The 26148-nt window shown below is 36.2% G+C and overlaps 2 protein-coding genes across 2 annotated transcripts; one reads left to right on the top strand and one right to left on the bottom strand.

Annotated features, from left to right (window-relative positions):
* Positions 1 to 4256: 4256 nt before the first annotated feature.
* LOC146145622 (solute carrier organic anion transporter family member 3A1-like) lies at positions 4257 to 14306 on the bottom strand. Its single transcript, XM_083390628.1, has 11 exons — positions 14235 to 14306; positions 13611 to 13765; positions 12099 to 12242; positions 11438 to 11649; positions 10168 to 10266; positions 9434 to 9630; positions 8829 to 8901; positions 7903 to 8078; positions 6008 to 6171; positions 5073 to 5229; positions 4257 to 4460 (listed from the first exon to the last, which is right to left on the bottom strand). Exons 1-11 carry the CDS (start codon positions 14304 to 14306, stop codon positions 4257 to 4259), a joined length of 1653 nt encoding a protein of 550 aa, XP_083246754.1.
* Positions 14307 to 19342: 5036 nt separating this feature from the next.
* Positions 19343 to 24443, top strand: LOC146145621 (uncharacterized). Its single transcript, XM_083389799.1, has 4 exons — positions 19343 to 19664; positions 20685 to 20834; positions 21452 to 21610; positions 22256 to 24443. The coding sequence occupies exons 1-4, from the start codon at positions 19502 to 19504 to the stop codon at positions 22270 to 22272; spliced, it is 489 nt and encodes a 162-aa protein (XP_083245925.1). The 5' UTR covers positions 19343 to 19501; the 3' UTR covers positions 22273 to 24443.
* Positions 24444 to 26148: the final 1705 nt, after the last annotated feature.

Below are 26148 nucleotides of genomic sequence, written 5' to 3'. Positions count from 1 at the left end.
GAGATGTTTGACGTCATAAAAACACAATTTTAGCTTAACTATAGCGATTGATTGAAATATTGTCTGCTCGTGGCTGCCCGAAGACTGTAGCGGGGCCCGCCATTTAAGCTAAGGGCAAAGTTTAAAAGCCCTGGCTAAGCGATGTATATACACCACCAGCTTAATATTAACAGCTTACTTGGTTTATTATTGCAGTGGCCGAGTAGCACTGGCGTTTGTTGTTGTCCACTTGCTTATTGCACACCGCAATTTCTTTGCACGTCTTCTCAATGTAGAGATTGTGCTGGTTCTGCGTTATCTTGGTGTGGCATGCTTGCTGAAACGGTTAAGAAAAAAACACAATTTTTGGAAGCCAAAATGTACGGACAAGGTATGGCCATCTTTAGGGATGTCCATTAATATCGGATCTGAGCCTATACCCGATACCAAGTGGTAATATCGGCACAAGTCCGATACTAGGGTGCCGTCCGATACCAAATTTATATAGGAATTTCATCCGTGATTTGCGATTCTACTGTGATAGGTTAATTCATCAAAAAATAATGGTTTAAAAACTTGAGGTAACTAAACGTTTTTACGCTGGTATCGGAATCGGAAAGAAAAGTCAACTGTCGGACACCCCTAGTCGTCATGTAGGATGAGGCACCTCTGAATGAATATTCAATGTTCTGTCGTAAGGTATTCCGATCAATATGTAAAGCTCGTATCATTTATTTCAGTATTTTCATTTGTAAAGGAAAACACTTTAGATAAGCCACCATTTACAAAATATACAGCGTTTACATAGAATAACGTTATCTGAAACTAAAATGATATAGCTTAAAACTAAATTGTGAGTTATGACCAGGGCGGGACTCCAGCCAGAAAAGCACACTTCGGAAAAAGACCGAAATAGGATACCTAATAATCGTAAACCGTTTAAATCTGAATAAGTCCTAAATTCGTAGGAATAGGACCTAAATGGTCAATACAGGCTTATACAACGTTTTACCTAAACCTAAACACTACCCCCCTACCATTCCCTTCCGCTAACCCCACGAAGGCAAAAATGTTCGGTGCCAAAACAGCGGCGCCTTAACGGCGCCATTTAAACTAGGGCACCAAACGTCGGCACCAAAACGGCCGATGTCAGACCCATGGCCCCCGAATCGTCCTATACCCTCTCCCTATACAGTCTCACGCGTTATATTGGCCATTTTGGCCTCGTTCCGGTGAATTTAGAAGTTATTTTTACCTCGTGATTTGCGCAAAGTCTTGGCACTTCATCCGTGAATCTCTCGGCAACGTAGCAGCTTAATTGTCCCTCCGTAAAAGTTGCGCCCGAGCCATCGTCTTGTGCACCGACTATACCTGGAGTAACGAGTTTAGAGAATTGGCCCGTTTTCACGGCCGTTTGCACAGGGGCCGGAACCCTATTTGGAGAAGAGTTGGCTGCTTTGCGTGACCGTTTTATAAGCACCCTAATGATTATCACCAACCCTTTTTGGATTAACTTTTGTTTAAAACGAATGTTTTGTTTTATACCCGTGTTTAAATAACGCGTCAAGCTTTTTCTAAATGTATTTCACTGCAACTGGTTAATGAATTACAAGGCCAAAAAGTTCGAGTATATTGACATCATCTCTCGACCTTTTTGGCCTTACAATTCATTATCAAGCTATACATTAGATTTGTGCACATAACCTTTGTGCACATAACAAGTATTTTCATTTTGCTATGTTTTTTTAGATCTGCTAATTTGGGTAGTCCTCACCTAATGGAATGCCATTTTAACACCCTAAATTTTTATAATGTTAGCTTTGCAAAACAAACTTAAACCGAAAATTTAGTGCACGCCAATTCTTTCTATTAATAATCATTTTGCTTATTAAGAGCGGTATGCTGGTAATTCTATTTTAATCTAATTTGTAAATTGCTTTTGTGTCCTAATTCTAATCTATAAGTTCCAAATATACCAAACATTACCTAACCTCAATTATATATTAGCTTAAATGTTCAGCCATGCTGGTAAACTATATTGGACCCTGAAAAGGTCAATCTTAGTTTACCATTTTTTGCCATAGTTTCCAATGTAAGAAAATTAGTTTAAGAATGATTGTGAATTGATGAAAAGAAATCCGATGTCAGAATGTAGTTTTATTTTCGATTTCATAAATTCTAATCTAATCCAATTTGAAGAAAATGAAAAGCGTTAATTCTAATTCTGATCTACCTTAAAACGGTCTAAAAATTTCTATAGGTGTCACAGTCACAGTCTGACTACAGCCACTGATTACAACTTTCAAAGTATAGGCAAAATAGTTGGGCCATCTCAGTATCCGTTGTAAACTCACCTAAGATTTGTAGTAAGAGAATCGCCTTTAAAAACTTGACATAAACCATCTTGTATCAAACAGGCAATGCACGAATTCAAAATATATCTGGTTAACTATATGATTTTAATTCAAACTGCTATAAATCACATTGCCTATCCGGCTGTTTAATAATAGCAGAGGAACTGTGACGAATAACGGAAAAAGTATTTATATGGCTTTTCTAAATGTCATCGCATCGTGATAAACGGAATTTGTAATATTAAGATAGATGTATTCTCGCCTGTTAGTTAAATAGACGCGATTTTTTCCAGTTATACCATGTTATTACACATTCTCTTTTAGCAAGAATTGATTTGTCTTCTTTCGAATGTTAGCTCTTCCATTGCAGCAAGTTGGAACCATTTATATGCCTTACCAACAATAAAAACATAAAATTACCATTAATTGAAGTATTAAATATTTAGGAACAAGACCTAAATGGTCGGTACAGGCCTATATAACCTTTTACCAAACACCACCCCTAAGTATATCACTAACTCCCTTAATAATTTTAACTCTAATCCAATGTTTAACACCTACCATTCCCCTCTGCTAACCTCAAACAGGGGCAAACAATCCGATGCGGCGCATTTTCGATAATTTTATAACTTATTTCAACAGGTTTAAGTCATATTCAGACGATTGAGTTTAGATATTGTTCTATCGTGGATATTACTGCGAATTTGGCTTTATTAGGTCGTTGATGTTACTGCTATGGTATTATAGATTATTCTGCTTTAGGTATGGTGGCCTTGTAGGTCTTATTGTGTGTTTCTCCGGGGGATATTTTTTGACCGAAAAAAATCAGAAAATCGTCCTAAAAGTACAAAATATTGCCCCTTAGAAGTATTGTGGAATATATACATATATATTTTTTTAAAGGTAATTTTCCATAAAAAGACGACCATATGCACTTCGGGTTTTATTTAACGAGACTAAACACTTTGAATATAATCAAATTAAGGTATATAACAACCAACAACAAGGATTTAAAACGTGAAGGCAAAAACATTGATGTATATACGTATAGTCAACAAATAAAATTAATTTCAATACGGCAGTCAACAAAAAAAAACGTATATGCAACATGGCATTGGAACGTAAGGGTATACAGCATAATACTATAGGTGGGCATTAAATAATTTAAATTAAAATTAGGAACACAATGAACAAAGGTTAATGTCAGAAACACCCCTGACTCTGGCAAAATGACAGAATTTAAGTGAGCGTAATCGATGCTACTTTAAAATAAATATCGTAAGTTAGACACGTTGCACTTTTTGCGTTATAAACAACGGTACTTAAATGCAAAGGTTACCAAGAAGTAAAGTGCGCAGGCACAGAATAAATAACTCAAATTTTACAATATAACAGGGTAGCAGGTAGACGCTTTCTAATACATAGAAACCGGGACGAAAATTGTAAAGCTGGAACAGAATATATGGTTGAACATTTTCCAACCTTGTATTCTGGGTGGATGAATTAAATGACACGTTTTTATGAGTGGATTGCCGTATATCCAACTTAAATTAGTTACGTAAATGAGTAAAATACAGGCTGAAGAGTCGCAGTCGACAAAATTTCACATTTGGTCAGGTTTGTTGTAAAGATAGCTAAATTTTTAAAAGGCGAATTTTTACGGCATTAAGCGGGTGAACATTAAGAATTTAGCTACCTATACGAATATATTAGTTTCTAACAATACGGCTTTATATTTTAACATATAAATATATTATCTTTTTAATATCGAATCAGTAGATCTGTGAAAACTAAAACACAAAACACAGGTATCGGCCCTATCCGATGTTATCGGACATCCACAAACCAATGAAGCACTGTTGTGCGAAAGGGGTTCAATACGAACAATCCATTCTGTACTAATCAGCGGTCATTTTACGCTTTTCATTCCCTGCTTTTTTGCCTGCTAAGAAGCGAAAACGTCTGCTCTGTCTGCTTGACTTTCATCTCCAACCTAGCTTGATCGAGTATCCTCGTCTTTTCTCTTCTTTCGAACACTTGTGCAGCGATAACGGCGACCAGTGCAGCAAATTGCATTACAAGCGCCACTCCGAACACACGGTGGCGCAACAGAGTGTTGTTGTAGATCTGAAACACATCAAAAAGTCCGAGTTAGGATGGCTTTTCGAATCTTAAGTTGCCTTAAGACCTATAATGTATAAAAAGTCACTTGTATATGTTGTTGGGCACAAAAAAGCAGGGAATTTAGATTAGGTCGTTGTGAGGCTTTTCTACACGGCGTTATCAGTTATTTGGTTGCCCTCTAGTTTTTTAATTAACGCTTCACACACTGATGATGGTTGAAGCGACAACCGAAACGATTGTTATTACAAAATCCACCATTATACGTTTTTAAACTTCCTAAATTTACTCTGAGATAAAATTTATCCCCTTATTCCAATATTTTTTTCTCAAAACAATTGTTTTTAGCAGTATGTTTTACATGTTTATTATATAAAGCTGTGTTATAAATGCCCTGAAAAATACGGTTTTATGGTACTTGAATTACCTAAATACATACAAAGTTATATTTATTTTAATAGTAAACTACCTGCATCCAAACTCTGACATGTTACCAATTTTTTAATAGCATAAGGTTAAACGAGATCTTTATTTTAAACCTATTACATTACAAGTTTTACCACGTTGCTGACTGATTTTCGTTTGACGCGGTGCGCTTCTTAATCTTTTAAACCTTACCTTACAATAGCCGGCCCCTTCGGAGGCGTCGCTCCAATAGAGACAGGTGCTGTCGATCACGGCTGCAAATATAAGTTGCGATGGAATGAAGCCAGCCGCCCGAACCAAAAGGGAGGTTACACCGACAGCAAGTGATTTATCCCTGGGTGGCACACTCCTGCGAAAAAAAAAACCCAACTAAATTTTTATCATACTTCCTAATTAAACCTGAACACTTCTATGGTTATTGACCACCAGTTTAATTTATCCGGCCTGTGGCATGTTTGCTTTTTGATCCCAAAATATATGGTCATTAATAGCGCTTTACCGGGAAAGTTTAGCGGGTCCTAATCGGAGCTAAATTTTATAGAAATTTTCTTTATGCGCTTTCACATTAACAAAAAGGTTCTTTATGCGCTTTTATTACTAAAACCTCTTACACTGGAAAGTACAAATTCCTTTACCCTCCAGACACCCTTTGGAACGTTTTACTTGTTGGTTTCTATATTGCTGTGAATGCCCGATTTACTATATAGGTAACAAAATGTTTGATTTTCGTGTTGGGAGTTTTATGAATTTTTGTGTTGGGAGCCTTGATTTCGGAAATAATTTAATGTTATTATTAGCGTACTGTAAAAAAAAAGTTATTATGATGTTAACGACCGCATTTTTTTATTTTTTAGCGTATCACTAAACATTCTAACAAAAAACTACCCAGTCGTTTTGAGTATTCTAGTGATAGATATTAGAAGATTACACGCCTTTTTTACAAACTACTGTCTCATGAAAACTATAGAAACTTAAAACTGTTTTACAAGGTGCTGAGAAATATCAACCGCTAAAACTTCATTTTCAGTAGTTTATGCTCGAGTTAACTAATAAACCATTGCGAAAACAGTTTTAGCAAGACTTATCGTTCTTCTTAATTACCATAATTATCCTTAAACTTTACATACCTTAAAACGACCATGAAGAACGGGGTGGTAATAATGGCGCCAAACACCAGACCGACGGTGTTAAGCAGGACAACAAGGAGAAAGTAATAAGTACAGCGCGACTTTTCACAGACGCCTTCTTGAGTGGTTCCGCTTCCGTTTATACAGGCGCACATGTGGTAGACCTTGGCAGGATAACAACAGTATATAGTTACTGTAGATTCACACCAACAGAATTACAAAAGTAGATTACAGTGAATAAATAGTGCTTTTGGACAAGTAAAAATCTCGTGAAAATTGAAAATCCCGTGAAAGTGAATTTTGTAGTTACCATTTTTTACTGTTGTGTATACACACATAAAATCAGCGACTGGCCAAATCGGGTAATCGCAAAAGAAATTGTCCTAATCGATTATTCTAGTACCATACGATAATGAGTTGACGCTAAATAGTATCATTATCATATATATTGAAAACTCAGCAAAATCCTTAAAGAATTTAAATTAAATAATTCTGTAAAATAACGCAAATGTATACTTCAAGGCCTGGGCTATTGGATTTAAAATATTCAATAATACTAAATAGTATTGGTGTAAGGGTAACGTTAAATACTGATAACCCTACTTCATGGCCAGTGAGGTGCCTGATGCTACAACCGCCTCTGTCTTACAACTGTATTAAATAAGGATCAGCAGGCGAAAACTACAGGAAAAATAGTCCCAAACACAAGCTTACTGCATTTCCGGTGTCATTTCTATTGCGCGACGTTGATGTGCAACCGGCGTGGCATGGAGACAGATAAGTTGTCGCATCGCTTCCACATACCGGGGAATAAGACCCAACCTCACATCCGCAAGCTTGGTTGCACGATGCAGAAGTTTCTCTGAAGTTAGGACAACACGTTACTGAATCCCGGGTGTAGTCTACCTTAGGTCAAAGAGGAACTCCTCAACAAGGAGATCTTCTTAAATATGTTGTTTAAAGGCATAGTATGCTAAAATGGAGCTCTTCCGGCAATTTCTTTATATTATCCAACATTTCTCTTTGCGTGGTGTAATGTGGCATCCCCGATTAAGGCCTCCTGTATAGGTATAGCCGAAACGTTGGTTAAAATAAAAACAAAATTGCAGAAAGGGCCTCTTTCTCCTTCGTTTACCAATAGCTTCCTCGTTTACTAAATTCACGCCCAGTTCAGTGCGATAATTACCCCCATTTAGGGATAACTTGACCGTTTTAGGAACAAAATTTGACATTGATATAAAGCGGTGTATTTTACGGCGAAAAGGCAAACACATTAAGCTTTGTATATTTGAATCAAAGTTAATCCACGATTCTAATGGTGTTTATTCAATAAACTAATTGTTAACAGGCTATAGCATTGTAATTAATAAAGGGGTAGTTGTTAGTCAATAAATTAATTGTTTGCAGGGTTATAGTGCTGTAATTTCTAAAATTATTACTTACCTAAGTCCTTTTTACGCGAAACGACTACCCCGCGTTCGCGTCGCCTTGTTCAGTCTTGTTTATTGCAAGCTGAAACTAGCGATAACATTGTCTTAGACCAGGGATTCCCAAGAGGGGGGTTGCAGTGAGTTTAAGGGGACGCCAAAAAGACTTCACCAATTTTACACGAATTGTTTCATTTATAAAAATGGTTCGTGTGTTTTCTTTCGATATGTCAATGGTAAAACTAACGCAAAACGTAACCTTCAAAGTACACATTCAACAAGTGCGGAGCTATAGACAACCAACAAGAATGCCTCGTACCAATCTCTTGAACTTTAAGGGTCAAACGTTTTAACAAATTAAAGGGGTAGCATAATTTGAAGCTAGATAAGTCCTTCCAGGCAAAAACAATTCAAAAACAGAGAGAAGTAATTTTACCTGTTCACTGCTCCACTGTACGGCAACGTTACCCCTCGAATGTCGATTGTGTCGCAGCCGACATGGTATAGAGCTACGAAGGTGGCGCAGCACACCACGGTAGAGATGTTGCACATCATAAGGGCGCCTCTACGATCGAGCTTCATCCTTTTCATGATCACACCGCTCAGGATTGTGGCGATTGCGGTGGCGGGAAACACGGCTACACCTGAGTAAAAAGAGTTAAAGAGTTAAAGCCTTCGTCGGTGGGCGGAGCGAGTAGGGTTACCGTATTTCGGGCTTCAGGACCCATCCAAACAGTATCCCGATGCAACATTTTTTGTTCTGATTTTTTAAGTGGGCATCACAAAGATTTGTCATTACCAGAAGTTGTGATATTAAACATTCGAGATAAAATGTTTGTATCAGTATTGCCAACTCTTTAACCAGTCAGTTAGCTTATTTTTATTGCAATAGTGGAGACACCTTCGTTCGTTACTTTAATATTTAATCGAGTACTCACACAAATTACACCAACTGCATACTGCAAAATTCGTCAAAAGATGTAATATTGCTTAAATAAAGGGATGTGCCTCCGGTAATACCATTTATTTGCCAATGAATTTTTGAAATATTGCTTTAGTCTAGTCTAAGCCCTTCAAAATTCATTACAAACCCCAGGCGCCACGAACACAATTAAAAACAAGTGATTTACTTCTTTTAAATTAAAGCAACTTAAACTTCGTTCTTACCAAATACATAACTTGTTTGTGAAGCGCTGATACCAAAAACAACTTCCAAGTATTTCGGATATAGCTTGACAATCGAAACCTGAACGGACATGCAAAATAATCCACTGAGTAGAGAAAACACGTAGATAGGGTTTTGGAACATTCTTTTGCAAGCAATGAGTGGTTCTACACAAAAAACGATTAATTAAAACCAATGTTTACAGTTGTGCTAACATTTTAAACGTTACCCTTCCAACTTCGTGACGAATTATCGTTTTCGGCCAGCACTATCTTCTTACGATCATTGCTGTGTTCATCCAGCTAGAAAATTATTTTTATTGAAAACTTAATGTAATATGGGTTGGTTGAGAAGAAAGCATTAATACATTTTTATTTTATATTTGATTATAGTTGTGATGTGTTTCTGCTTTAAATGCTTTCAACGTAATAAGAACTGATTTTTATTCAATGCGTAGCATGTAAAGTTGATCTGTCAAAGTTAGCTTACTGGTTTGCAATTGATGTCAAAATATAGTCTCGAGTAAAAAAAAAACTCTATAAACGGCCTATCCCAGTTAGTTTGCCATTTCGATTTAAGGGTTATAATTATTTAACTAGAGATTTTAGCGTTGGCTAAACCACTGGCTTATGCGAACAGATGGGAATCAGTTTGTAACTCACAAAATCTAGTGTCGTCAAACAATGAAGGCCACCAGCTAACAATCAAGGTTACCAGCCAACAATGAACGCTACCAGCTAACAATGAAGGCTACCAGTTAACAATGAACGCTACCAGCTAACAATGAAGGTTACCCTGCAGTTCCCTGCAACAATATTTCATTCCAGAACTTACTTCTGCGCTCTTGTCATAATCATTGACAGCTGTGAGCTCATGATCACTTTTCGTTTTTCTTCCGTGTTTTCCCTCCATTTCTTTCGGGAAGGCAAACATCACAAGTGCTCCGAACAAAGCAAGCACTCCGAACACAACGAAACCAAGCCACCATGCTCCTATCCAACGAGGGTCCTCCGGTAGAATATCGATTTTCGCTTAATCAAAATTGTTACTTCGTCTTTAATTAGCTAAGGTTATAGTTGTATTTTGGTTTTGGTTTTTAATGAAAATCTGAAGTAACTAACTTCGCTTCACTGGTTTAACATCTATTTGCTTTTCGAACGTAAATCGTTATATTGTAATTCTTATTTAAATCAGTTTAGATAAAATTTTAATTAATTACCAAAATGGTAGCAGTACTTACTTCGCTTATACTTTGTTTATTTTAGCTTCTATCATGCTATTGGTGCAATAACAGGACTTTTTTGAACAGTTTCTAATTTAGAAAGGTTACATGTTTTCAAAAATTGAGGTTTTGGACCTGCAAGCCTGTTTTTAAACGCAATCTAATAAACGTATTTAAAAAAAAAATACTCAAGATTGTTGACAAAATGCCAATATATGAGAATTGATTTCGAATTTTATTCTATGTGGCGACCATTTTAATTAAAATTTGCACTAGTTAAATGAAAGTCTATTAAACAATCTCAAATGTACCTAAAGCTGTCATTAATTGTCAAAAGTCCATTTACCTGTTTCCGTCCTGTCGATATCGACCCAAAGTTTCAGGAACCCACCACCCAGGGCGTAACCACACGCATTGCCAATAAAACCCATCGTGTTGATGATTGCTAAAAACAAAACTGCATAAGTACACTATGCACGGATCTGTAATGTAGCTTGATAATAAATTGCAAGCCCGAAAGGTCGAGTAGATCGACATTATCTTGAATAAGTTTGTATGAGGGAAAAATTAGCCGTTGGCCTAATGAGATGATGTTGCCCCTTTATTCCCCGCCACTAATTATGCGTAATTTATAACATTTGTGCGTAAATTTATAACGTGTCGGACAAACTGGTATGGAATTTCAATGCTCTTACCATACGTTAATTACTTGAAGGCATTACTTAATGTGAAATAGTTTTGGGGTCAAATTATAATACGAGTGTCGTAATTTAAGTGATTGCAACCGTTATTTTAGACAGGTTAACCGAATAAAACGTTTTAAAAAAACACCGTATGAACCCATTAAATGCATATGGAAGTATCCAAACAAGTTCCTGCACTTTTAATCTATGTTTTTCATTTTTTTACTTCTCAGTATATAAGATGGCTAACGCGTTCTCGTTTTAATTATTAACCCTGATAAGGTCAGCTGGTATCTGATGCCGAAACGTCGGTTTATACTTCGTTTACACCAGAAGAGCGATTTCTATCTATTGATATGTTGCCTGGTTGAGCTAACTCTATTTTTAAGTGCCTGCACTGTTTAGATTTCATCTAAATTTTCAAGTGGACTCTGCTCATAAATTGAATTAATATTTCACCCCCGACTAATTGTTTTATATTTTTTGGGGCGGGGCTGAAATTTTAAATTCCCCTCTTAAACTCCCGAATTCCCCACTGTAGAGGAATTCCTCAGGAGCTAACGTATCAGTAGTCAAGTCATATTTTCTCTTGCTGGATATGCTCTTATATGACGCATAAAAAAACATTCGTTTCCGCAATCTCCGTGAAATGTTTAAAGCACAAAACTGCTTTTCTCGAACATGCATACTACTGTGGCTCGAATTGTTTCGTTGTAATTTACGTTTCAAAATTTTCTATTCCGACAAGTATATAAAAAGTGTGATTAGTTCTACGTTTTAAAACGATGTTACATATATGCAAAAATATTATAAATATAAAGTTGTTTTAGGATGATGTTAATTTATTCGATCTATCTGGCTTTGACATACATTCATTTTCTAGCAATTACACATATATGGTCGTAAACTTGAAATACAGACACTTTGTCTCACCGATGTACAGCGCACTTTTGTGTTCTGACGAATGGTCATCCACGTACGTAAAGCCGAGAGGATAAAAAGAAGAAGCTCCTATCCCGGTTAAACTTGAACCAACCACAAGAAACCAAAAAAGCGGAGTCATGTTTGAGTTTTGAACGCGCAAACTTCCTGTTTCGTTTCGGAAAGTTTTGAAGTCATCTCTTATCGAACTTGAGTTCCGCGTTCTGAACGAATAATTGATGTCGACATGACAAGAAACTTTTCTCGTTTATATTTCCGTTGAATTAAAAGAAATGTGCTTGTCGCCGTCAGTGCTATACGTTGTTTAAAACAACATCCAGAGATTAAACGAATAAATGAAATGACCTAACAGACATATTTCGCACCTAAATAAAACGAAACTGATATCCAGCTTTAAATCCATCAGTCTACAAGAAAAATATTTTGTTATACCAAGTAAATATTACGCTATTATTTCATAACCGTTATACATAGTATAGGCAATAAATATACTGTTTCTACCAGACATAGCTACCCTGAGGGCATCATGGATAGGTCGCAAAACGTCGATAAACAAATAAATACCAGAAGAACTTATTTTTAGAGGCAAATTCTCAAAGATAAATTTAATTTAAGTGTTAAATTACGCCTTTTAGATCTAAAAGTTTCTCACGCGCATAGTTGACTTGTGTTCTCCCGGTTGTCGGATTCCAAGCCAACAGCCAGGTAGTTGTACGGTTCGCTCAGTAAATGGGGCAGAGTGTTCATAAAAAAAGCTACGGAAAGTATGATCATACAAACGCAAATGATGCGAGGCCTGAAATATGGATGAAGCGATATTAAACATTTTATTGTAAAAAAACAGCTTTGATAAAAAAAAGCCTTGACAAAAGCTATTGACACTATTTCAAAAAGCCAGGTAATAAATGTAGTATTTTCATAGCAATTTTAAAATGAAGTATGAAAGATTATACAGAATGCGCTCAGTATTTACCCGCGACATAATGTTTTCTTGTTGACTAGATTTTTTTGCAAAATTTGCAGCGTATTTTATTATGCGTTACAGGTTTACATTATACAGTTTATCCTTTCATGTGAGTAATTTCACGAAATAGAGGATTATCTGCAGGACCACATGGTTAAACTGTGTGTAGATCGTGTCATAACTAAAAATAACGGAGCCGGATAATTGCCTTAGGGTGTCGTCGTAACTTCCTGGCAGCAACATATAAAAAATGTATTAGTGATTACGGAAAAGCACAACTCAAAATGTTAAGGCATAAAAATCGAGAAACTTAATTTTCTCGGGCGGCAAAGGCTTATAATGTTAATGGAACCATGTTTGCGTGTATACTAATAGTTCTGAATATTTATTTTATTTTACTTCAGATTTTCTACTTGCCGTATGCCTTGTGCCCTACTCGGATATAAAATTAACTATCACTAGATTTAGTTGTTGTCCATTACACAAGGAATCATCATATAAAGGCGTTGTTTTGGCGAAATGCAACTGCGCTGTTTTAACGGTGCTAAGCTGGTTATCAGGCCCGGTTTTTTTATTACAAAGTACGCTGAAACCCAACGCATGGTTGTTATACAGAGGAACTTACTATAAATAGTTTGGAGAATAAAAAAATGTGTTACGAAAAACATTTTTTCACAGGGTTTTAAGACTCGAACGTTGGTTAAAAATTCAATAACACGTGACAACACCGTTTCACAAGAAGATGTGTAAAGTCAAAAGCAATGTTAACAAAGTATAAAATACTAACAAGTACATTACCCAAATCAAGCACAGTCACGCAAAAGGTTGAAATTGGCACAAAACCGCAAAGCAAAAATATGTTTTAAAAATTTTGTTTATTTCCTAGCAGTTTCATAAAACGTTGAATTAAAACTATCGTGATTCATATCAAAATGCAAATTAACCTATTTATTTCAAAATGCAAGTTAACCTGTAGAACACCAAAGTTTAATTTGCACGAAAAAATGTAAACTTATTTTAAAAAATTTACGTATGTCGAGAGTCATGGCCTTCCGGTTTTGGAGCGAATGATAACTTTGTTATATTTTCTGTAAAGGCATTTTTAAGGTTTTCCACCAAAATCCCTGGACCCTATTTAAGCCCATCATTACCATTCAATATTCCTACAAATTCGTACACGAGCTTTAGTTTTACGTTCACCTGTTGTGCGTCTGTCCGAGGTATCCCATCAAAACCAAACAGAAGAGATTTGGGACTTGATAAGCCAAGGCGAGGTAGGAAATGTGCTGCATAGTGACATGAAAACGACGCTCGATCGTGGTTATTGCACTTCTGCCAAAGGCGCCGCATGCAATCTGGGGTAAAGCAAAAATTGTTCGGGCTAATTTAGCGATTCTCATAATGTTCGCCTGCCTCAAAAGATTTAAGTATGTCGCGGAACTATGAACGCAACGCAACTTTACTGCATATACTTGGGAACACAATGGTTGGAAGTTGTATAGTAAGACATAGTAATAATATCAAAGTCCAAACAGAAGTAGGTATCATTTTAAAAGTTTTCAATAACTCTTGATTTTCTGTCAAAAAATACTACATCGATAGATAAAGAAAACTAGGATATTGTCGCCTGTTCTAGAAACATTGCTTATTTACGCCTATAATGATGTAATTGGCTTTCTTCGCAGAACGTTCGGACGCGGCTTAGCCTGTTGTAGCGTTTGCATACGCACAAGTATACGATGGTTGTCACACACTATTCAGTCTCTTGCAAATAATAGTTTGAGGTTCATAAAAAACATTCAACTTTGTTTACAACTGCCTTACCTCTGTAAAATAGACGAAGCAGAAACCTATCACGAAGCAAATAATGTTGTTGGAAAATCTTTTTAACTTCATAGTGTAACTTTCTGTATTTGCTTTGTAAGGCCTATATAAACCTATTCTTCTAAAAAAAGAAAATGCCGAACGAATCTATACACAGGCTTAAAAACTTGATTTATTTAAATTTCAGAGTTACCAATGCGGTAACTAAGAAGTTGTGTCGTTCCGGCTTCGGAATTATTTTGCATCGAAAACTACCGAAGCCCTGCGGCTCATCTCTCAGACTAAATTTATTTGTTATCGTTCAATTCGTGTTATTCGCAGGTGACAGTAAAAATGTCTTGGTATTTTTTCGGCGGCTTTTATTTGAGTGGTAGCGCTGCGTGATTGCCGTCGGTATGCCCGGAGCCCATAGCGCTCTGCGTTGCTTTAGATGCGAGATGTCACGACTTGCAGGACAGTGGTTGAAATATGCTGCGCAAATAAGTGATAGTTGCTTTTTGGCTTAATTTCTTTCATACGATTTGGCCTGTGTTAGGCGTCTAGCTAGTTAAGCGAAATCCCGGGTTGCGATGGTTTAAAAGCCACATCTCAATCGCGATTCACTGTTTAAAAGGTTGTTTCAAGCAATATTGAACTGATTGGTGCAGACTTGGACGACTAGATAATTCTAGCTTTATCTGATAAGCATTTTTATAAAAAAAAAAATAGCACACAACTTTTTACCATCTCATTCTTATACGAATGAATTGCGATTTAAATCAAATTGATTGTAAATAATTACATAATTCTAGTTTAAATTTTGGTTTCGAATAATTAGGTTATTCTAATTCTAATCCAATTTGGGAAATAATGGAATTTAAAATAAATCTAGAGTTGTTCAAGTCTGGTTGGGAGTCTGATTTTGCAGTCTCATTTCGAGCTCGGCACTCAATCCGTTACTCATCAGTTGTGAAGGAAATTGCGGAAATTATCCAAAAGCGAAACTTGCTGTTAATTCACTATTTGCGTTGCCTTGTAGTGCTTTAAAAACTAATTGAAAACCTGACTTGGGACAGTTAAATTTGCTGTTTCATAAGTAGGCCTACATAGGGTAAAGTCGCTGGACAATTGAACACAGCTTGGCCCTATAGTATGGGTTATTTAACAGATTTAAACAGTTTTAAAATTATATATTAAGATGCTATTCTGTTAGCTTTAGCTTGTGTTGACAATGACGTTGCTTTGTTTTGACAATAATAACAATATAAAATCATTGCTATTTAACCTGTGTGCCCGGTACATCCTTAGCAGTTTTAAAAACAAGTCATTTTGAACTTACTTAAGTCCCAGTCAAGTAATTTGTATAATAACTTAAGTCCAAGTCAAGTCTTTTTTAATAAACAACAAGTGAAGTCCCAGTCCAAGTCATCATTTGCGCAAGTCAAGTCCATTCAAGTCATAATTAGAACAAGTCAACTTCAAGTCACTTCCTTGTCATATAAATTAAGTATTTTAAAGTGACAACATAATATAACAAGCAAGTCTTAAGTCAATTCCAGTCATTTTGCCCAAAAGATTAATTCAAGTCATTTATAAACAGTAACTTTAGTGCACTATAGTCAAGTCATTGTCTAAATCATTACCACGCTGCCAAAATATGTAGTGCGTGTATTATTATAGTTATTCGCATTCAACATGTTTTACAGATTTAAGGGCATACACCGCGACAAAAAAGAGACCGGCGATATAGAGAACAAAATAAATGGACAACAGGAAAAAAACTTTCTCTCCACTCATACTAATAAACTTATTCCTTTGCCATAGTGGTCCAAGTCATCGAGACGAGGATTTTCGGAAATCTGGATACTATAATTTTATCATAGCCGACAGTCGCTCTACAGAAGTCATTTTTGTTGCGTATTGTTGCATTGTACGAACGGAAAACTCTTTGTAAAGGCCTTTTTGGTAATTTAAGGTTGTTATACCGTTTTGTTCGATCAAAATTTTTGCAAATAGCTTGTCACGGAACTGTCCATGAAGTATTTCTCTTAAAACTAATTAGAAAATTTTGAAAACTTAAGATTCTTTGCTTGATCCAGTGATTAGTTTTAGACTGAGCAAATTTGAAGTTTGTTTGGTTTTTATAATTTGGTATATTTTTAACTGCAATTTCTTAAATACGTTATAAGACACGGCAATAAAACGAAAGAGAAAACTCGATCATAAGCCACCATTCTACACAGTTTGTGCACTGCCTAACTCACAAGCACTGTAACTAAAACACAAACGAAAAAAAAAGGTAATTATAATTTACTTTCTCAGAAAAAACGTTTGACTTCCCGCTTTTTGAAACGTCATTACCGTCACTTAATCGACTTATGTGTATTTGTGATAGATGAGTTACAAGTTACAGCATACTAAGGACTGTTATCGATAAGCTATATAGATCGTGCGAAAAATATCCTAAAGGAATTGTTGTCACACTTTTTTACCTGACGGACTCCTTTTTGTTGCTTGAAACTATGGCGGGTCCAGGCGCTTTTCAAACAAGGGAAATTGGAAGAAAATGAACATCGCGTGCAAAAAAATGCAAACCAACAATTGTGCACAGGATGTCCAATCTAATATATCAAAGTTTGTTCGCGTAGCACTATGTCAACTTTCTAATGTGGCCCAGTTTGAAAACCAGTGGTGGAAATAATAAAGAAATATTCTGGTTTTAGTTCAAAGTAGCTAGCCAATCTAACTAATAAAGCTTTTATCGCACCGCGATGTATACACAAAGCGCTTCAGTTCTAGCACTCAAACACGATAGTACTGCACAGGGTTTTTTTAAGGTTTGGTTTGGGTGACCGCTAAGTAGTTTTAAGAGACCGCAAGTGTTTCATTTAAATACCAAAAAGTTGCAAGTCCAAAATTTGGGAAACCGCTGGAGAAATTTGGGGGACCGTTTCGGTAAGACTATGGAAACTGTCTTCGGGTCGCCCAAAGTCCCGTCGCGGGCCGTATGTTGCCCGCCCCTGGTCTTGGGGTACACCGCATCGTTCAACATAGAGTAATTAACCCGATTGGATAGCTTGATGGCCCCCTTTAGAATTGTTTCAGTCGAAGAATTGACGTATAAATTCAATTCCTCCCATTTGACGTATAAACTAGGCTGTGATGTTTTCATGTATTTTTTTTACATATTTATTTGCCTTCAATGCACCCGAGTTGTACGCCACTGCTCAAGAAACGGCGATTGTGTTCTGCGAACTGTGCCGTGCTCGTTGTAAGACACGCAAGACTTGGAATTCAGCACGTCTAATTCGCTCTGTCCAAATGTTTATAAATAACTAATATACGCATCTCTGCTCTAGCTTCAAGATTTGTGAGCTTTGCGATTTATCGCGTTAACATAATTTGTGCCAGAACCATGATTAAGAAGTCGATTTAAAACAACTGAAACTATAGGGATGTCCGATACTTTATATTTCGATACCCGATATCTTGGAGAAAGTGTCACCGGTCCGATACCATATGACGTCACCACTGTAAACAAAAGCAAAGGTGATTAAAGAGGTACGTACATTGGCAATAATTTTCAGGGTATTGGGCTGAATTTGCTTTTGCCTTATGAAGCCTTTTCACCTCCGATTAAATGTAGGCTATTGTTTTCGCTGGAAAATACTTTTCCAAGTAGAAAATTACGGTTGATTGCAAAACATGGTTGTAACGCAAAGAATTGCAATACTTTTTAACTTGGCATAATCTTCATTCGTTTTTAACGGGATCTCCAGAAATTGGAGGAAAAAAGTAACTATTTCTAAATGACTTACCTTCCGGAAACCGAAATGCTCTGGTGAGTGCACAGGCTGCATCCACATTCAGTCACTGCACTCACTTGGAATGTGGAGTTGTCTGCACGAAACAACAAAGCTAAATATCTTGGTATACCTGGCCGGGAAACTGTCGAATAAAGGAAATATAAAGAAACTTTAAGCCTTACTATACCGTAGTATCGAACGAGTACTGCTACTCCCACTTGGCATCGGGTATTGGTTTCGATCCAATATTATCGACATCCCTATCGAGAACAACTTTAGCCTAGCAAACCGAGTCAAAGCTTGTAGTCCACAGCCCTGCATTCTACGTAGCACAAATAAGGTGAATAACTGAATATTCAGCAACCCACTCTATGTTATATTATATGTTCTTCTTCTCACAATACGTGTTTAGAGAATAATATAGCCTATTCTATGGCACAGTTACGACATTGCCGGTTCAGAGTTTGCTGCTGCACAAGAAAACGCCACATTCCGCAGTCCCTGCCAGAACTGTAGAATTTCGCTTCACTTTTCAATGAAGTGTTCGTTGGGTTTTGCTACTTTGCAAGCCATGAAGAACGAGACAATTGTAAAGTTAGGTAAAACTCTTGCTTTAAACTTGGGTTCACGTTATAAGCCAGTCGGCAAAGGTCGGGATTAAATACTCACTACATCATGCTGTTTTTATGAACACTTCAAGCTACGAGAAAATCGTTATGCTTGGCTTTTTATGAACTTCTAGAATGACGTTCTTTTATGCTGAAAAGAAAAATTTGAGCTCCCGCCCGTGTCGCGTTTCATATAGGACGCATTGGGCGGCTCATATCTCACCACGCACTTGCAAAAGAATATGTCGCTCTATACTACACCGTCGCAGAGTCTTCTTTCTCCAGCCCAAAAACAAACCACTCAAACAATGGCTGGCCCGTTCGCGTCTGTTGACTGAGTTTTGATGACAAAGCTTTGCGAAAGTAATCGCGTCATTAAAAAGATCCAGTTTCATCCCCGAGCCTTGTTTATCTCGAGACTCGATGACTATTCGGGAATATTATAAAGTATAGCTATGTTAGTGTGGTTCGCATAAGCCGTAAATTGAGGTTTTCTATCCTTGTAAGTTTCAACCTTTGCGTAAAGCAAATGCGTTAGTTTTATAAGATTGAACGAATAGTGACAAGCGAATGTACGTAAAGGCATAATTATAAAATGAAAAAGTACTGCTCTTGAAAATTATTCCGTGTTGATTGTTATGAGTAGATAAACTGGATTCACAGTTTATAAAAAATGGGAAACTTATGTTTGTATCAGGACTAACTAGTATAGTATTATTAAGTTATTAAATAAGCCACAAAAAATGCAGTTTTAGCAACTATATGTTAACAGATAATACAGTTGCGATATTTTAGCTGCCAAGAAAACTAAGCTAAAAATACAACTGCTTAAGGAGTGTCAGCTTCCAATAGGATTGTGAGTTGTTGGGAAAATATGCAGCTTGGATTCGCCATTACCGGCTGTGTCCTCACCTCACTTGCTTTCGTGCTTTGCATCGTGGCAAACTTTACTCCAGCTTGGGCGATCAACTCTAGAATCAGCTGGAAAGGCCTGATTCAAACTTGTCCTGTGGATCAGGCGTGTGTCACCGACACAGGTATTAAAAAACGAGTTTTCGTATGTCACTTCTGAAAAGGGCAACCTAAAACATGTTTAAATTAAGCCAAATCTTTAAATGTGGAGCTTCTTATAATATTTTTTTAGAAAAATTATAAATTTCAATAGCCTACCATGAAACACATAATTATCGAGATAGTTTTTACTTTTTAGTCCAGTGTTTCGCAACCTTTTTTGGCTTGCGGCAATCTACAGAAACTATAAAAAGTTCGCGGCACCCTTGCTCGAGTATTATTGCTGAGTGGTTAACTGTAACGTTACAATTAAGGAGATTAAAACAGTACATTAACTGTGCAACAAGGTTCAAAAAAATATTTTTATTTTTGCACTTGTAGCCTACCGTACACAAAAAGTTGTAATAAAAACTTACCAAAAATCAAAAATTGGAATCCTAAAGTATTTATAATATATTTCGGCACCCTTAAGGGTTAAAAATGGTACCATGGCTTAACCCTAGAGTGCCGCGGCACCCCGATGGAGAACCAATGGTTTAATCAATTAAAACACACTCATTTAGTAGTGAACTTTAGTTTTCCTAATTAACCTAGTGTCATTTTAAAAATCTATGCATAGTGTCATCTTAAAAATCTAGCGTCATCTTAAAAATTAATGCATAGGTTTGTCCACTCTCGTTCTCTAACGTTTTGATCAATTCACATTTTTATAAAAATATATCGCAAATTAAATGGAATTGATTGTGATAATTTAGAATTTTAGTTCAAATTCTAGTTTAGATTGTGGTTGTTAAGAAATCGGTAATTCTAATTCTAATCTGTTTAAACAAAACGAAAAAGATCTAGTTCTAATCTAATTTAAGAAAACAAAATGATCTAATTCTAATCTAATTTAGAAAAACTGAAATTCATCTAGTTGTCCAAATCTGAACGTGGGAACACACATCTGGGAAACGTTAAGGACTTTAGAGAATTTATGCTTCGAATGTTAATTCTTTAGCTACTATTCTGTATAAATTAACGTTATATTAAAATTTTGTTTCTAGCCAATCTGGAACCCCTTGAAGCCGCAACCCTCGTTTTCATGATACTATCGTGGATCCTTTACCTTGGTGCTATTGGCTGGATGACGTTCGCTTTTGTGACCAAAGATAAATGGCATTTGAAGTCTTCAAGCATAATGGTGCTGGTTGCCGGTAACTAGTTTGGCCCTTAAAGTTGTGTAGCACTGAACGTATTACTGAGGAATACACTGGCAGGTGCGGATCTAGGAATTTTGTTTGGGGGGCATCATCACAATATTTTTCGGATGATGTCACGAAGTTACGTCATAACGTAACGTCACGAAGTTTCGTCTAAATGTGACGTTCATACTTTAAGGCCGATAGAAAGCACGACGCCTTTGGGCTAAAACAATGTTTTCAAACTGGCCTAAGACATCCTAAATTTTTTTGCATTTACTTAGTTAAAATAGGCAAAAAATATAGACAATAAAACTGTTTCTTCTCTTTTGGTGATAAAATTATACGTTTAAATATGAAGTTCGCTTATAATTATTATGACGGCGAACGATTTCTAACTTATTCCTGTTTTTTTCATTTAAGTGGTCTTAAAAAATAAAAGAACAAAAATAAAGTAAGGGTAAAGTATAGTATTGGTAAGGCTTATATGGCTGGAAATCTTCCTATTAACCGAAAAAGTAGTCAGGAATTTCGAGTCAGTGAGCTTCAAAAATACTTGCCTTTAATATTTTGACGTAGCAGTAACAGTATGCGGATTTAATATTTTCAGTGTGTGTCATATGCATTTGCAGCCATCTTTGGTCTACTCGCCTGCATTCTTTATACCCCACGCGGTATAGCTCTTCGGGCTCTTGGCTTCGGCTTCGGTTATAGCTACATCTTGGCCTGGATTGCAGGGATACTCGGGGTCCTTGGAGCGGTTCTTTGCTTTCTTGGCGGCAGAGAAAAGAGTAAGCGGTTTGATGTATACCGAAAGCCATCGCAGACTCACCGAATCTGTTGATCAATGATGCAAGCAGAGCAGACTAGAAAAACAACTATAGCCTGCAGTGAGGTTCGAACTCACGACCTCCGGTCAAGCCGGGACTCTACCAACTGAGCTTGGCAGGCTCAGAAGGGAACGAGTCGAGAAACAACCACACGCCAATGCTTGCTTAATCTGTTAGTACAAGCAACCTCATTGAAGAGGATCCACAGTACCATATCTCTGTTTGATGTACTAATTATCTCAAACTCGAAAAATATGAAAAGCTTCCAAAATAGTCCAACAAAATAATATTTGCTTGTAAGTTAATAAATAATACAGGGCAAGCTTGGCGCATTAAACTTTAGAGATTGAAGATGTATTCTAATCGCGTGACTCGAATGAGTAAACATCCACGTCATTGTTCGTGTAAATGTTACTAAATTTTAAAATAAGCATCAAACTTAGCATAGTGACGATGCATTACTTGGCTTTAACAATTATAATGAAAACTATGTCAATCGTACTGAGGCAGAATATCCTAATTGATAACCCGAATTGGCATAAACCCCTTATGAATCTGCACACAGAAAGTTCAATGAAACAATAACAGTAAAATATTTCTTTTCAGTATTTCGCCCAAACTGAGCTGAAACGCTGACGAAAAAGATCCTTCACGAACAAACTACCTCAAAAAGAAATGCATATTATGTATATTTTTTGCGCGACTGTTAATTAGTTCCACATAAGTCTGAAACGAGGTAAAGTTGTATTTTGAGCTCTTAATACGTTTAGTGGAACCGAAAACATCTAACGTATTGTCCCGAGCAGCTCGTTTACAAAATATTTCATACGCCTTTTTGCAGAAGTCGGTAACCATTGTTGCATTGATCGGTTTAAAACTGAATGTTGAGTAGCCTAAATAAATTTTTTACAACTTTCTTTCAAAGAGAACCTTGAGCTTGTTTTGCTGCAACAAGTCCTAAAAGTAGATAATAAAACAACATAACATAGTTTCGTGCTGGACAAACTCAAAATAATGACAAAATAATAAAGTAGGGACGACAGGACAACATCGTAAAAAGTAGCAGGGATCTTTCCTTGAAAGCTCTGTTTTAACTTAGTGTCTCAGTATTAGTTATTTGCAGATTTGTGCTTTTCATGATCTTTTGAAAGGGACTGATCCAGGATTTCTGTATGGGGGGCCATGAAACAAATTAATGCGACGTCAAAAAGTGTCAAAACGTGCAAACACAAATTTATGTTGAAATGTGCTTACGAAATTCGTCTTAACGTGACGTCATGCAAAAGTACCCTTAATAACATCAAACAGTGCTTTAGCTCGTTAATTTGTGAAGAAAAATCGTTTAGAAACTCCGATAAACGTTAACGGGTAAAAATTTAGTTTGGAAATGTGTTTATTTTTTAAATTGTAGCGTAAAAAGTGAGCATTTATGTTTTCAAATTAAAACGACAAAAAACAACCTTATTTGCGTTTAATTTGCCCATTGTTTTTATTGCTGAAATAGCGTTGAGGCGCACCACGATTTTGCGCTAAAACAACTATATCACAATGGACTATACAGGGATGGCGAAACGGTCCCCCAAATTTCTCCAGCGGTTTCCCAAATTTGGACTTAAAACTTTTTGGTATTTAAATGAAACACTTGCGGTCTCTTAAAACTACTTAGCGGTCACCCAAACCAAACCTTAAAAAAAACCTGCGTACGTCCATTAAAAGTTAATGGACTGTGATTGTTTTTATCATTTGTTTTTTATACTTTTCATTTATTTTAAATTGGTGGAAAGGAGTCGCAACCAACAAAAGGTTAACAACCTCCGGCCTAAGCGTTCGTGTGATTTTCTTAAAACTATAGGTTAGTGTTGGTTCATTAAAATTAGTAGACATTTTGTCAAACTTAGAACGTTTGTCAAAATATTTTTTATAGTCAAAATAGGTTACAAAATGCAATTTAAAAGTTGCGTTTGATGGCCACTGGTTTATTGCGTTAAGTTCAGCTCGTCTTTTGCTTAGACAAAAAGTTTACCCTTTTGGCCTTTAATTTTGTTTAGTCGTGATTTGCCGTCAGCCCATTTCCTAGTTTGAAATATGCTTGATATATATTTGTTATTTTTTTGCCGTTTATTTTACCTTGAATTTCAACCCTACTCTTTACTCAGTAAGTTTATAATGTATAGCTGGTGTTTTTTTGTTTTTTTTTGTTTAGATAAAAGGCGTTTTCATAGATGTTTGTCATTTTTATATGCATAAATCTCGATTAAACACGAGTAAGGAAGACAAACACAAAGACTTGTATTTCATAATTGTTAGGCGCCCTTATCAGCAATCGGAGCGTTTACGAACGTTCAGTAACAAGTCTTTAACAGTGTAGGGCTGTAGGTTGAACATATTTCGCAGACAGTGAAATTGTCCAGGCCTATTCAGAGAAAGGGTGCGTATTGCATATTCTGTTTTATGTCATGTCAGTTGTGAATGAATCCAGTAACGAACTTGACTAAATTACATTCGTACGTTATTGAATTTGGCAATAAAACTCAAAGTTTAAAATCCCGAGTAATCCAGTATAAGAATTTTTTGGCATAATCACTTCCTTAATTCTAATAAATCATAAATATAAATTCCTTTAAAAAATATTAGTTCCTGGTTTTACTCGGGCTTTTCAAACTTTTTCAAACTTTGAGTTTTATATACGCGTCAGCGGAACAGTGATCGACAAGCAGAAACCCGTTGCCGACGGTTTTGGATTCCATAAACGTATGCCCTTTTATTATATGGGTCGAAAATTTATTTTCGGGACATATGCTGTTTTGCCCGATTTATATGGTATATTTAATTAAAGCAATAAGTGGAAAAGGATCTTCAAATGTAAAATCTTTTTTTTCATATGTAATATCAGCATATTATGTTTCTTATTATGTGAAAATGTTTTGTGAAAAATGAATTTGTTTAAGTAAAAGATGGTTTTTAAGTCTTTTTAAAGTAAAAATAATTTCAGCATAATATGCCAAGTCGCAGATGTGCGACTACCGCTGTACAGTTTATTGGATTTTAGGAAAAAACATCTTTAAAGTAAAAATACAATTCATCAGCGTCGTTCATCCGCTATGTCACAGTCGGGCGCGCACGACTGCTCGACCTTAAAACCGTACCAAGTATGGGGGACTTTCTACTGCTCTGTTGCGGGCTAAAATTCTCTTTGCATTATGGTGAAACTGATGCCTGACCGAGCAGGGCGGCCAGAAAAACCCCTCGTGACGTAATCTAATTTATGTTTGTAGTCGCGTACAAACAGCAGTTGATGTGATTCTATAGGAACCTCCAACGCAAACTGACAGGGGAACATGGCATCGCCAAAACAAAACCCCATTATTATTTATTGCCCCGTTTAAATGTCTTTTCGCTAAAAATAAAAATGCCAAACAACAGGACAAAGATAAGCCCAAACCAAAGGGGTTTTAGCAAATTGCCGACCCGACTACCCCCTGAAAAAAGCATGTAAAGAATAGTGTAACATACTATACGAAATGCATTACACTTAATTGAAACCGCAAGCTTCGACGCACTTGCTATTACACCACAACATTTGTTGATTGCTACACTACCATGAGAACGTATTCGCAAGGATTAGGAAGAATCAAAGTTTTGAATTTAAACTGAAAAAAATCATTACACAAAAACTGCAAAACGTTCCGTTTGCGATGGTAAAACATAATGGAAAATTATAAAGGAATTTAGTCTTAAAAAAAATATTGCCACAATATTTTGTGGTAACGACAAAATCTGGTTGGTGTCAGTCCTTTCAACCACGTGATTTCCTACACAAATCAGCTTTAATTTTCGGGTTTATGCAAAACTCCATAAAATACTTTGTTGATATTTTTGTCAATTCAAAAAGACAATCAACTATAATAAAGCCAAATAAAGCAAGTAAACAGTTAAAACCTGAAATGCAACGTAAAACTAATTGCAGAAAATTAACAAAGACCTAGTTATTGGAATAGGAAATTGGATAATTGCAAATCCCAAGCGGCCTGGGTTGTTAATTCTGCCGGCTCGCGTATGCCATAGCCTATATTGCTCTATTCAAGATATAACACAGTTAAAATGTCATTGAATATAAATAAAAACTATTTTTTTTTTTGATAAATTGTAAACAAATTAAAAAAAAATTGAATGACAATTTCAAAAAGCCGACTATACTTTTTTTAATTTTGTAACGATTTATGTGCATTTTTATTCGATTTTGACTTAAAATAATTCTGACCTAACATGTAAATTTTGACAAAATTTTGACTTTTTTTGACTAGTCAAAAAAATAATCGCCCTACTTATTTGTCATCATTATTGTCTTTAGTTATGCTTTATTATTCGATTACATAGCGTGTTTCATGGTGTCTCTTGTGACATTATAAAGCATCTATTATGATGTACCTACTATCAGCGAATCGTTCAGTTGACGATAAAATTGAATGTGCGAGGTTATGTGTTACCTTAAATCAGCT

The sequence above is a fragment of the Ascidiella aspersa genome, chromosome 5, assembly GCF_963924565.1.
Source record: "Ascidiella aspersa chromosome 5, kaAscAspe10.2, whole genome shotgun sequence".
Classification (NCBI taxonomy): domain Eukaryota; kingdom Metazoa; phylum Chordata; class Ascidiacea; order Phlebobranchia; family Ascidiidae; genus Ascidiella; species Ascidiella aspersa.
Note: the sequence above shows the minus strand (reverse complement) of the source record. Positions and strands in the feature narration are given on the sequence as shown.

Excerpts from the sequence above, each read along its gene's own strand:
- LOC146145622 (XM_083390628.1), bottom strand. The coding sequence starts at position 14,306 with ATGAAGTTAAAAAGATTTTCCAACAACATTATTTGCTTCGTGATAGGT. Across the intron at positions 10,267-11,437 it reads CAAAAGTGCGCTGTACATCG|CAATCATCAACACGATGGGT; the intron begins GTGAGACAAAGT and ends TTTTGTTTTTAG. Across the intron at positions 5,230-6,007 it reads TTCTTCATGGTCGTTTTAAG|GAGTGTGCCACCCAGGGATA; the intron begins GTATGTAAAGTT and ends TTTTTTTCGCAG.
- LOC146145621 (XM_083389799.1), top strand. The coding sequence starts at position 19,502 with ATGCAGCTTGGATTCGCCATTACCGGCTGTGTCCTCACCTCACTTGCT. Across the intron at positions 19,665-20,684 it reads GGCGTGTGTCACCGACACAG|CCAATCTGGAACCCCTTGAA; the intron begins GTATTAAAAAAC and ends TTTTGTTTCTAG. Across the intron at positions 20,835-21,451 it reads CATAATGGTGCTGGTTGCCG|CCATCTTTGGTCTACTCGCC; the intron begins GTAACTAGTTTG and ends ATGCATTTGCAG.